The 13,901-nt window shown below is 35.1% G+C and overlaps 1 protein-coding gene across 1 annotated transcript in view; it reads right to left on the bottom strand.

The window, feature by feature from the left end:
• Nucleotides 1-13,901, bottom strand: part of LOC136043493 (laminin subunit alpha-like) — a 167,433-nt gene that overhangs the window by 71,907 nt on the left and 81,625 nt on the right. The window contains exons 21-24 of the mRNA XM_065728411.1: nt 11,919-13,063; nt 10,580-10,755; nt 7,310-7,550; nt 3,805-4,033 (exon numbers count right to left, since the gene is read on the bottom strand). Of these exons, the coding sequence (XP_065584483.1) occupies nt 3,805-4,033; nt 7,310-7,550; nt 10,580-10,755; nt 11,919-13,063 (1,791 nt within the window). The remainder of the gene's footprint in view (nt 1-3,804; nt 4,034-7,309; nt 7,551-10,579; nt 10,756-11,918; nt 13,064-13,901) is intronic.

Raw genomic sequence — 13,901 nt, 5'->3', positions numbered from 1 at the left:
AGTTAAATCCACGGGGGTGACTCTAGGGGAAAGTTTACATTCCCCTTCTAGAGCGTATGGTCAATTCATTAACTTTTTTGAAATTCAAAGTCAAAAACTGAAGTCCTTTAGATACAGTACAGTTTACATACTGGTCTTGTGGTATGCATTAAATAAAAAAAAACTAATTTTTTTGGCTGAAAGTAAGGAGCGACATTAAAACTTAAAACGAACAGAAATTACTCCGTATATGAAATGGGTTGTCCCCCCCCCCCCGCAATCCCTCGCTCTTTACGCTAAAGCTTTTAATTGTTTTAAAAGTAGAATTGTGGCAAAAAGTCAAACTTTAGCGTAAAGAGCGAGGGATTGCGGAGGGGACAACCCATTTCATATACGGAGTAATTTCTGTTCGTTTTAAGTTTTAATGTCGCTCCTTACTTTCAGCTAAAAAAATTAGTTTTTTATTTAATTTCTGAACGTTTTTGAATTAATGCATGTTTGGTTTTGGCTCTCCGCACATAAATTATTAAAATGAAATTTGTATATTAATTCTTTTTTTGGCTAAATGGCTTTCTCTTAGTTTTGATCAGACGATTTTGAGAAATAAGGGATGGAGAAGGAGGCCTAGTTGCCCTCCAATTTTTCGGTTACTTAAAAAGGCAACTAGAACTTTTAATTTTTAACGAACGTTTTTATTAGTAAAAAATATACGTAACTTAAGAATTAACTTACGTAACAAACTTTCATAACCTTATATTTTTATTATGTATACGAGGGGGTTTGTACCCTCGTTAATACCTCGCTCTTTACACTAAATCGTAAGTTTTGTCCCAATTCTTTAAGAATGACCCCTGAATCAGAAAGGCCGTAGAATAAATAGTTGAAATTACTAGAATACTTTAGCATAAAGAGCGAGGTATTTATCTCCTCCTAAATACCTCGCTCTTTATGCTAAAGTATTTTTAGAACCCCTCATATGCGTAATCATCTCTGTTCGTTTTAAGTTTCAATGCTACTTCTTCCTTTCATTTGAAAAAACGTTTTCATGTTTATTTCTCATTGTTTTCTTATAGTAATGCTAGAGAATCCTGCGCCCTTTTCATTGAATTTTTCTTCCCCCATGACAGATTCCTCCAAGGAAAGATCCTCCAACATAGCCCCCTCTCCTCAGCCCCACCCCCAAACAAAATAAAATCCCCCTGAAAACGTCTGTACACTTCCCAATAACCATTACTATATGTAAACACTGGTCAAAGCTTGTAACTTGCAGCCCCTCCCCCAGGGATTGTGGGGGAGTAAGTCATCCCCAAAGACATAGTTATTATGGTTTTCGACTATGCTGAACAAAATGGCTATCTCAAAATTTTGATCCGTTGACTTTGGGAAAAAAATGAGCGTGGGAGGGGGCCTAGATGCCCTCCAATTTTTTTGGTCACTTAAAAAGGGCACTAGAACTTTTCATTTCCGTTAGAGTGAGCCCTCTTGCGACATTCTAGGACCACTTGGTCGAAACGATGACCCCTGGAAAAAAAAAAAAAAAAAAAACAAATAAACACACACCCGTGATTTGTCTTCTGGCAAAAAATACAAAATTCCACATTTTTGTAGATAGGAGCTAGAAACTTTTACAGTAGGGTTCTCTGATACGCTGAATCTGATGGTGTCATTTTCGTTAAGATCCTACGACTTTTAGGGGGTGTTTCCCCCTATTTTCCTAAATAAGGCAAATTTTCTCAGGCTCGTAACTTTTGATGGGTAAGACTAAACTTGATGAAACTTATATATTTAAAATCAGCATTAAAATGCGATTCTTTTGATGCAGCTATTGATATCAATTTTTAGAGTTTTGGTTACTATTGAGCCGGGTCGCTCCTTACTACAGTTCGTTACCACGAACTGTTTGATAACATTTGACTTATAAAAGGAAAATCCTGGGTTTGAGTCCCACCGATGTCAGGTTTTATAGCAAAATCAGATAATTAATAAGATCACTTGCCTAATTTTGAAGATATCCTATATTCTGTTCTCTTTTATGCTTTCCTACTTTATAGCAAAAAGTGTTGATTTTATTTCCTTTCCCACTAATAATCTTATGCAATGAAAATCTTTCAATTTTTATAGTGGAAAAATTAGATTAAATTAATATTTGTTGTGAGGAGTTACATTTAAAAAAAATTAATATTAAAAGGGCTTCATAAAAAATACAGTTTTTTATGAGAAGTCTCTATTATTTCAGTCAAGAACATACGACACTATCGACCATGGGGGTTTTGCGAGGGTGGCTGCCTTACAGTTATTTGTCGTAGTTTCTGTTTATTTCTAAAGCCTAACTTAGCTTTTTCAGGGGTAGATTTAAAGCAAAATCTTGGGAGAGGCTCAATTTGACAAGGGTGCCAATTAGCAAAATCTTAGGGGACGGGGGGCAAATGTGACAAAGGTGCCGATAATTGACCAAATTAACGAATTTATTCAAAAAAAGAGTAAAAAAGAAGCAAGAAATGAGGGCGCGAGAAAATCTTGGGGGAGAGCATGGTTTCCCTAGCCCCCCTGGATCCGCTACTGTATTTTTTTTACCGTAAGTTTATGCATATTTCACGTGTAATTGCTTCATTCATAGTTATTTCTGCTTGGTTTAAGTCTGACTTATTACCTGAGTTCTGCACGTTTAGTGTTGAATATTGCCCTTTAGTTGAAAAAAACTCTTTTTAATTTAGTAATAATTAGCTACCTCTCAGTGTAAAGAAGATTATCATCATAGAAGTTTTTTTCATAGCGCAGATTTCGAAATTTGACGCGCCTTTTCTCACAGGTAAAAACGAAAATTTTATGTCCTCTTATTCTAATGATAACTTGTAATAATTGTCGTTTTTCTGTCTGTAAATAACATTTAGAATCATTATCAGCTATAAAATTCCTTTGTTCTTTGTAATTTGTGCCTTGATTTATAAATTGACGACCACATACCGCATTTTGAACTTTTATACGATTTTCGTAATATTTTGTTATTATAAGATCTTTGAGTTACTGAAAATGCCAAGATGAAAGTTCATAACACATAATTTTTATGTAAAACGCTACGTTGATTCGAGGCCATATTACGTCGATACTATAGAATTACTATAAACACCAGCAACAACTACATAAAACCTACTGTGCCTTCATTATAGCTCCTATTGTGGAATTTTTACAGAATGATGTGCGAACCGTGAGAATTGAAACTGGTTAGTTTATATAAATCATGGATAAAAAATTTAAAAAATACAGGGAATTGTGCTTAAAATGACGTCATAATTACCTTGTGCACGTGGCGAAGGCTTGAGCTGTTGACCGTAGCGAGTGAAGCGACCGGTATAAGACAGCTAAGGCTCGTACCGGTAGGGCTATTTAGATACGGGTAGGGCTATACGGCTAAGGCTATTTAGATCCTAAGGCTAAGGCTATTGCCCTTTGATCTTAAGGCTATATTTGCAAGGATCAAAGGCTGAAGCAGATGGAGGCGACAAAAAACCCCATGGAATCCGAACTTAAAGGAGATACAAGATAGCGTACACAATTTTATATAAGTTACTCGTGCCATTTATATAATCTTTAATCGATGTCATTAAATTAGAAGTGAGACAATCATTAAAGTTGATTGTTAGCTTAACTATTTTTCTTTTGTACTATAATATCGTACATAAATTTGAAATAATGACAGAATGATACGAAGTCCTTGAAAAAATGCATGTACTAGCAAGCTTTTGAGATTTTTTACGCGCTCTTTTTTAGCTCTAACACGATGGAGCCCCTTGGACCCAACTTGGTCTAAACTGCTGTAAAACTTACGAAACATTTTCCTGTATCAACATCGCAGGTATCAGCATGTCCATTGCACTGACAAGGTACGCAGAACCCTCCAAACGGACCTGTTTGAGCACGAAAGTAGCCAGGGGCACAATCTTCACAAGACAGACCCAGGTAGTTTACTGGACAATTGCACTTTTCCACACTATAAGCTGGTTCAAGGTTTAGCTCGTAGTCTTCTGTTGCTATGTTCATGGAAAACCTTGTAATCCTGAAACAAGGATACAGGACATACACAAAATTTCGAAATTCATTCTGGGCTATCACACACTACACTCCTTTAAACATTTTACTTTTTAGATGAGACAAATTTGACGATAAGAATTCTTGTCATTAGACAAGTTTGAGATCAAAATGGTTTAAAATGGACTATAAAATTAAATGCTATCAAAACGGTTTAAGTTTGTCTAAATTTGTCTAACTTTTGCAAACCTTGGAAAAAAAAGTCCACTTTTATGTATCGTATTTATTGTCATGTAAAATTTGAAAATAAATTAAAAACAAATATAGTCGTAACAGTGACATCAAATAGTCATAGCGTCAGTTCTTCAAATCAAGTCGGAATAAACAACCCCGTCCCCATTCGTATACGGATGATCTTTATAATTGTAAGCAAAGTCTAAGGTGTGATTACTTTTCATGGGGTTGGGAGAGAAAGGAAAGTTAAATGAAAAAAATTGCGAGAAATTTGTAGGAGGATTCATCCAAGCTGTTACTCTTGGTCCGCCTTTCTTATACATAAGAAACCATCTAGAAACTGATTAATTTATAATAGAGTGCACACAAAATTTTTTTGGCAAGTTCCTTGTGCTTATTCTTTTGCGTAATTTTCATTCCAAGCAAACACTGTGTTTTGAGGTCTATTATTATAATTGCTCTATTATAGCATTGTTGCCAACATTCGTATTAGTCGCTCTTTACCTGCTTGCACAGTTCAATATCTTTTATTATTATATGTCATGGTTGCAGCAGAAGCTGCAACCTAGTAAAGGACGAACCACGGCCCATAGTAACCAAAAATTAAAAAACACGTTTAATAAAAAAAAACTGGCAAGTTAAAAAAAATTGCATTTCTACTTACTCAGGAATGGTAACCATTGTCTAAATTAGTCTTAATAGTAAAATGTTATTTTCAAAACAAATTCAAAATAATTTCAAAAGTAACCTGAAGTTCCTAAAAATGACATAGGAACGGAAAAAATACACCGTTTAAATCACCATGGCCGAAAACCCTGAGACTTCAAATCCTCTGGCTTGAACAACAAGGAAGATCACTTTTTGCAAGGGTAGCATTGATGTGTCCTTGTTCTGTTTTTTCTCCACTATCCCACTCTACCCTTTGTAGGATTGGAGCATCACAGAGAGCTGTTTAAACGCTTATTTTAAAGGTAATTTAGGTAATAAACCCATACAACACCATGTAAACTGTCATCTAGATTTTTAACCCACACAACAACAACAGCTATAGAAGAAACACTTGTAGGTGATCATTAAGGTAAGTAAACTTACTGATGCGATTCACAAATGGTAACTATAGCAGATTTCTTTTTCTATGTGAACTTGGATTTATTCAAGCTAATGAAAAGAGATACACCATTCACACTGAAGTTTAGTTCCGATTTAGCACAGCTTAGACACCAAGACAGCAATGAAAACTCGATTTATTTTTGGGGCAAAGTGCGCGGTAGCGATGCTACCGGCTGGAGACAGGAAACTGGCAGTCTGAATCTAAAAGTCGGAGCAATCCACAGCTTAGATACCAATTAGATGCCAATTGCGTTCCCGCCTATGGTGTTGTAGTACGATCTATATGTCGGAGCGCGGGCTTGGAGGAAGCGCCAAGTTCGGAGCTCTGTACCAAAAGCTTCTCATGGGCAAGATACGAGTTTTCATAACTGTATTATTATCAAAGCTGTGCGATTTAGGCATTCAACACAGCATGCCATCTAGTTTATTTACATTTACTAGCAAAAAAGCTATAATCGTCCTATTTTAAAGAAATATTTCCTAAGCCGTTTATAATCAAAGGCGAAAAAAATCAGCTTTGATCATGTTGAAGAATGAAGATTTCTGCATTTCTGCAATTCATGCTAGGTTCTAAATGAAAATAAATGCCAACCGAATATAAATCACGTAAAGTGTCGACTCATTTTTTTTTTTTTAATTTGACATTTTTTAATTTATTATTTGCAAAATGTTTATTGCAGATATTGCACATTTCTTAAGGAACAACAGTTGAAATTTTTCAACCTCCATCGCTTTTGGCATGCGAAAAAAAAAAATTACCTCTTCTCAAATACTAACACACTGGATGTGAAAATTGGAAGGAAGAATTTTGCATGATCTTTATGCATATTTAAAATGTATAAGTGACAACCAAGCATTTGAACTGTTGGGTTGAGTCCGAAATTCATAATCTGTGATTTTCACAATAAAATTCAGAAACGCAATCTTCTTTGTTAAATTCGAAAGTGTCGCAGATGATTACGACTTTCATCATGCCATTAAAGTTGGATTTTCGACTTTCATGGCAGTCGAGTGGTGAGATAGCGCAGCTTACAATTGAGTATTTCCATTGCGTTCTTCAGAATGATTCTTGGTTCCCACCAGATAACAAGATTTAGAAGCACAAATCAGTTTTCGTACTGAGTTGCACCACATACTGCCATCTCTAGGAAATAAAAATTTCCGAACTACGAATTTTTACAATAGATGAAAATTATTTATTTTCATTTTTAATCGAAGTTGGCTTAGGAATTCCATAACTCTTATTTCTTATAAGACAGAATTCTAATTAGGTTTCCCTAAGGAAACCTAATTAGAAGAAAAAAACACGTTTGATTTGCATGCGAAGTTATGCCGGAATTTATCAGAGCCAAGCATAAGGCTTCAGTACAAAAATGCATTACGATTCCCAACTCTAAACTCGATAAGCAATACTGATGACTACAATCTTCTACACGGCAGCATCTTTCAGGCCTAGGGGGAAAGCAGGAAGCACTGATCCTCCCTTAGGTTTCAGCTGTGAAAGAAAGCCGTAAAAACAAAACAAAACTGTCTATCCTTTGTTAAAATGTATAATTATTTATATAATAAATTAATTAATTAACTTAAAAGATAGAATGGCTTATCTGTCATAATAAAAGCCCCATAATTATTTCTAGTAGTTTTTGATACATGCTGCTTAGGATTGTCATTTTTTAATTATTTAATAATGAATAAACTTTATTAAGCTTAATGTCCCGGTCAAAATCACTTCGCAGATGAATGAGAAAAAGGCGAGAAAAAAATTGAGCCCAAGTTAGTGACAAAAGGTATACCAACAAAGATTTCACATAAACACAACAACAATGATACCATTCTTCAAAGAAGAAATGAAAGCTTGATCTTTCATTTCAAACACTTTACCGTCATTGTAGAGATAAATGTGGCAATGTTGGTTTTTAAGAATTTTTGTAGAAACAAAACATAAAATGTGCTTACTTACCTAACTTCCCGAATAGGCTCAAAATAACTTCCTCTTATATAAATGCCTTCAAGACGGTGTAGGAGAATCATGAATTGTTCCCTATTGACGGGAAGACCTGATGGCAATACGAAGTTATGTTCTGTTAGCTCTACAAGTACATTCGTCGGTACACCTGGTACTATAGATTTTTGCATTGAATGGACTAGGGTTAAATTTGTCCCCCCGGTAAAAATTATGTCTGGTGCTTCAATAGCTGAACCTAAAAAATGAAATCATGAATGCCATCAAATCTTTTACTACAAAACAAGTTGTGTTCTAGGCTTTTAAAAAAAATTAATCTGATTTTCATGATTAAAACATCACAATCCATTCTTGGATATCGAGGAGCACAATATTTACATTTTTGAACATAATATGGAGAATGGTCACTGCTCCTGCTCTCAGACACGATCTTACCTCTCAGCAGTTAAAATAATTAACGAGTTACTTTCCTGTTAACGAGAATGATTAACGTTCTATAAATATTTAAAAGATCTTTTGTAATGCTAATATACGAATCATTACACAGGTAATAATCGGAGCGAAATCTTATCACACGGTTAGGGTGAGGGGTATTTGCAGGTTCGATGTTAATCGGGTAGATTAGGTAACACGTGCAGCTAATGCGATGTGTTTGTTTTCACGGGATTCTTGTAGCATTACTAATGTTTAATGTCTGTTTTTTACGTTAAGCTTTGTATGTGTTTGTATGTGTTTTGTTTACACTTTCAACATACTGATCTATGATTAGTATTATCCACTCTTCGTTCGTATGCATAAATGTAACGTTAAAGATTTACGTTACATAATCTTTTAATGACTTTTTTCCTTGGGGATGGATGGCTTATTTCGTTAAAACCAAGCCATACAGTCAGTTTGAAGATTTCAACTTTTTTCAAAAAATGTTGACACCCACCAGTTAGAACGAGCAATGAGTTTGCAAGCCCACCTAGCTGCTCAAAGAACCTAACTGGTCAGTTGTAGGCTGACAACGTACATAGCTTAAAGTGAGCATCTATGGATATAGATTAGTCCAGTTAGGACTCACGACTTAATTTGGAGTTTTACCCATTTGCAGGCAAACACTAGAGCCTAGGAAAATTATTCAGGAAAGGCTAAGCCAGAAGATTAAAAATTTACAAGGACGTCTAAAAGCTTACTAACTTAGTAAGATAAATGGTAGGATATACCAACCTTGGAAAATTTTAAAAAGAAAAAAAGGCTAAGAGACAATAAGGAATCAATCATTTCTAATAAAGATAGTTGAATTACTATACAAATAGACAATGCAATACATTACATCGTAGCTATTATTTGTTGTTGTGCAAAAGTTACATAGGAATTTTAGTCTCTTTGATTCTATTTTAAATGAAAAGGCAGCACAGAAGATATTAGTTTCAGAAGTTTAAAGTCATAGATTTCCGCGATATTCCGCTATCTTGTTATAAAAAAAGGAAAGAAAAGAAACAGCTGTAGCTATACAGTTCAAATTATGGTCGTCCAATATCCTGACTCGTTCACCTAAACTGCGGATTTTTCAACGCCTTGGTCGGTTCTGTAATGTTTCACGAAACTGAGACATGGCATGCATCAGCCGCAACCCCAACCATCAATGTATTCTAGTCGAAGAGTCTGAAAAGGATCAAAGGTCAAAGTTGGCTCGATTTCGTGACCAACGAGAAGCTGTTGCAGCTCATCAAACAGTCTCGGTTTTCAACCCAACCAGGCGAGCGCACCTTACTATGATTGGATTTCTACTTGGAATGCCCCTGCACTTACCCACAAAGACGATCTTTGACTTTGACCTTACGAAAACCAGTTAGAAGCGACCTCAAGATCGACCCCAGAAACGATGGTCCGACAGACTATTCGATTTTCTGGCGATGACAAGCATCAGACCAAGCAGAGCGCAAACGCTCGCACTGTACCAAAGCGGATGGAGGAGGCAGACATCACTCTCTACCCCGAGCAGCTCCGGACAGGAGACCTCAAGCAAGTCAAGTAAGTCAAACTGTAGACAATGTTCATTAGATGTTCTTTTATATTCACCTTCATTTTAATCCAAGTTTCGTTCACGATTTAATTAACTTACTTAAATTCTTACTATTACCTATCTATTTGTCACAAATGAATGACCATCAGTGGAATCGTCACATTTTATGATCCAGTGCAGTATCTACGCGGATTTTCATCAAGAGTATGATGTGGTAATTTTAACACTTTCGTTATCATTATGAAGATCGGTTCTTGTATAACAATCACCCTAATACCAACAAATTTGTCAAAAACATTAGACTTTAAGAGAATATTTAGGTTAAGACTCAATCCCCTCAACATATTTTGCTATACTCTCTTAAGTTTACTCCCCAGAGACAATACAAGGGCAGTTTGAGAGGTGATAGCACCACCCTTACTTCTGGCTCGTCTTAAGTTTGGATTCATCCCCCATTCTATCTTTCGGTTTTAGGTTGTTAATTTTCATTAATAATAGTTCCCATCTTTTTTTCTTTAGACTTGCCATTTTTCGTAAGTATATTTCTTTTCCTTTTAAGTGTATAATTCGCCTTTTACCTTTTCATGGCAATTGTTTTTCAAAAAAAGAAAGAGGGGAGGAAGCAATATTTTTGGTTGGAGTTTTAGATATTGCTGATTCCAAGGGTGCCCTTTTCATTTCAATCCACCACCATTTTCAAGGAGTCAAAATTCCCCCCAATTTTTTTTTAACACCCACCCTGGATACAGCATTGTCGCTTACCCAACAAAACAGCATAATAGAATATATACAAATAACCCATTGCTTTTAGAATTATTAGAGACAAGAAAACATTACCTTGACATTAGACATGCAAAGTTGGAGTTCTGAATACTACTTTAGTAGCTCTTCTGTGTTTTCCGTAAAGTGGTCAATCTACTAAAGGAAGCCATAGAATTCTTAGGTATCACAGCTTACTCTTTATCTTGGGTAAATTCTGCACGTTTAGAGTTTGAATTTTACTCTTAAGATTCAAACTAAGCGGGATTCTTTTTTTTAGGTTGACGTTAAAGACCTCACAAAAGCAAATTTGATCTCAGAATGTGTTTTAAACGAAAGCTCAAGTTTCAAGCTAATGATTCAGCTAAAATTCACTTTAACTGCGAGTAAAAAAAAAGGATATTTTGGGTAAAAACAAAAATGCAGAAAAACAATTTCCAGCGAATCTATAAACTCTATTCGATACCTAAACTATAAAAAAAGGGATATCTACTTACTCCTTGGTCCTTCCACAAATACAACTGTGTAGTTGAGTAAACCTCCATAAGATGACAATTTGTTCCCAAGATAAGACTGGGGAGCAGAGAAATAAAATACACCCATCTCTGGGAGCCAATCAATTAAGACTGCTCGTATGGTGAGGTCAAATTGCTCTACACTGACATCCGAAGATCTAAAAAATAATAATAATAATAATAATACAAATTGAATCTTATATGATCAAGGTGCATGAGCAAAAAAAAAAAAAAAAAAAAAAAAAAACTATTTTTGTGCAAATTTATCCTTATGCTGGAATAACAGTAATTTTGTTTAAATTATAAATAAAGGATTCAGAAAACATATTATTTAGTAAGTTTAATTGAAAGTTGAGCTTACTCTTGATTAAACAGAATCATCATGTGTGCTTGGTCAAGATTTCGTTTCAACAAGCGTTTTCTTCTAAACTGTTTTATGTGGCAAATATCCGCAACATTCTAGAGCAAAACGCCAGTTGAAGCACAACCTCTATTAAGATCACAATCAGAACTAGAGATCCCACAATACATTGTACTTACAATGCTTGGGACCAAGTTTTCGTTACCTCTCTACTTGCCCAGGCTTTCGACCTGAATAAAAAATTAGTAAAAATGATTGCATTATCATTTGGACAATAAAAAGAAATTTAACAAAAAGAATCTTTTATATCTTTGATTCAAACAAGAATTAATGCTTTAATTCTCATTAATAATGTCCTCCATCTACAAGATTTCAATCTCATGATACAATACACAGCATTGCATTGTGTGTTTCAACCACTTCCTCTAGTGAGGAGGTGCCTATTTATTCACCGTGAAGAAGGGCTGCTATACGCTTAAATGTTTCAATTTATCCGATCACCCAATGGAGCTTAGAAAACATCCAGAAATACGGTATTTTATTATTTAAAAAATTATTTATACGGTATTTTTATTACGGTTATTCTCTCTTCCCACATTACAGCTAATACTACCAGCAATCTTTTCGAAAATTTTGAGCAAGGCCACTCCTGAGACATGGATGGGGGTACTCCCCCTCACCCTTCCCGCACGGATAGAAGAGAAAAAATACGAAAAACTATGCATTGTTCAGTTATTCAACAATACATTTTCAAAGGTTGAGTGCTCCATCCCCAAATTAAAGCTATGATAAGACTCAAGTTTAAAAATATTTTCAGCTGCTTAAAAAATTAAATACGCTTTCCAACTGCTTGCTAGGCTAATGGAAGAAAAATCTAGGAAAGATTCTTCCCTTTTTTGTCTTTTTCACATAATTTATAAAATTTTATATATAAATAATTAATGAAAGAAAGTAACTCACCTAGAATGCATCATTCCTTGTTGGAACAAGAATGCAGCACTAGACCAGCCTTCCATATTAACCTCCTGATTCCAGAAGAGAGGAGCACTATTGCAAATAGTGGCTTTACCGAAGCAAAAACATTTTGTTGCTCCATTTGGATTACTTTCTAACAAGTTAAAAGCACCAGGAACTGGGAGGTCACAAGAAGATCCTTCAACATTTTCTTTGCAGAAGCATTCGGCAGTATCTTGATTACATATACCCGGTAAAGTGCCACGGACATCACAGTCGCAAAGCTGACACTGTGGAAAAGCCCAATAGCCTGATTCACATCTGTCACAAGTTCTGCCAACAACATTTTGCTTACAGTCACACTGTCCATTTTCAAGGTCACATTGGAGGTTTCCTTCATATACTCCGAGTGGATTACATTCACATGCCTCACAGCCAATAAGAGGATCATAACCATAATGAAGGGGTTCACAACGATCACATCGAGGTCCTGTCACGTGGGGTGGACAAATACACTGGCCAGTTGTTGGTTCACAGTATGCAGTACTAGGACAATCACATATTTTACAATCAGGAAACCCATAATATCCTGTTTTGCATCTATTACATTGGCGTCCAATCACATTAGGTCTGCATTCACACTGTCCACCAAATTTAGCACATTCAAAACTAAGTGAGCCATCAATGTCACATCCACAAGGTAAAGCACCATTATTAAATTCCGTTGTTAATGTGAATGTAGCTTTTTTACAAAAGTCAGTAGCGTTCTCAGGATGTATGAAGTACTGATTTTTTGTGCAGTGTTTGAAAAAATCGGTTGTCAAGTCAACAGGAGATTCTTCTAACAAGAAATGAGTGTACTGGTTAACAGGGACTACATAAAGATAATCAAGCCATACACCTTTATTTGTTGGGTTTTTAGCAGAAAATACGAAGCTTTCCAGTATGTTAAATTTGAAATCACCATTGGCCTGCTCCAACACGGCTCTACAGCCGCTCACAGAAGGACAATGCTTGAGAGGTAGGTGTGCTTCGTAAAACTGACCATTTTGTAGGATTACATCAAGTTTTACCTCAGGATGATTAGGTTGGTAATATTGAGCAATAAAGACATAATAGCCTTGTGAAGAAACTTTACCAGTAACGTCCACCTACAAAAAACAAGGCAAATTGACTAAATTAACCTAAAAATACAAAACACTTTGTATTTGAATTAGATTGTGTTTAAATACTAAAACTGTTACATTACCTCAGCTAAAATAGGTTCAATTTAAAGAAAAAAATTAGTAAACTAGATAAAGAGCCAATGGTTCTACCACGGTTGACTGATATTTTATAACATATAGAAGACATGACTAGGAAAGAGGAGGAGAAGACTGGGCCCTCCCCCCCCCCCATCTCCTTTCTCTTTCTCTCTAAAATTTAAAAATATACATAATACTACACATTTTTGGCTATTTAACGGCTTAAAAGATTTCTTTTATAGATTTTTAACACTTTCAACCTTGCACAAATCAGAAAGTTGCGCAAAGATTTTAAACTGAGTTATTTTTGAAGTCTGAGCTCAAGACTAATTTTGGAAGAAAATAAACTTAAGAAAACCAATTACAACTGGGGCTAAATTTCCTTCGAATTTAAAAAATGTGAACAATGTTCACCCAAAAACATGTAAGGGGATCTATTTCTTAGAAATTTCAAACAAACCATGACATAATGTGAAACTTTAGAAGGCTTACTAATTATGCATCCATTTGCAAAATTGGTATATTATTTTTTTTTAACAAAAATATGGACAGACAATATTCGTTCACACCAAAAACAGAAATAACATAACATAAATCACAATAACAGTTCAAAAATTACAGTAAAATAACAGCTCAGATGTCAAATGGCATACTTAATAACAACTTACATCACCATTAGATTGGACAGTACAAGAAAAAGCGACAACACTAGAAATAAAAAAAAGCTTATATCCTCAGTGAATTA

The sequence above is a fragment of the Artemia franciscana genome, unplaced genomic scaffold (genome assembly GCF_032884065.1).
Source record: "Artemia franciscana unplaced genomic scaffold, ASM3288406v1 Scaffold_674, whole genome shotgun sequence".
Taxonomy (NCBI): domain Eukaryota; kingdom Metazoa; phylum Arthropoda; class Branchiopoda; order Anostraca; family Artemiidae; genus Artemia; species Artemia franciscana.
The sequence above is the reverse complement of the archived record's forward strand: the minus strand, read 5'-3'. Positions and strand labels throughout refer to the sequence as shown.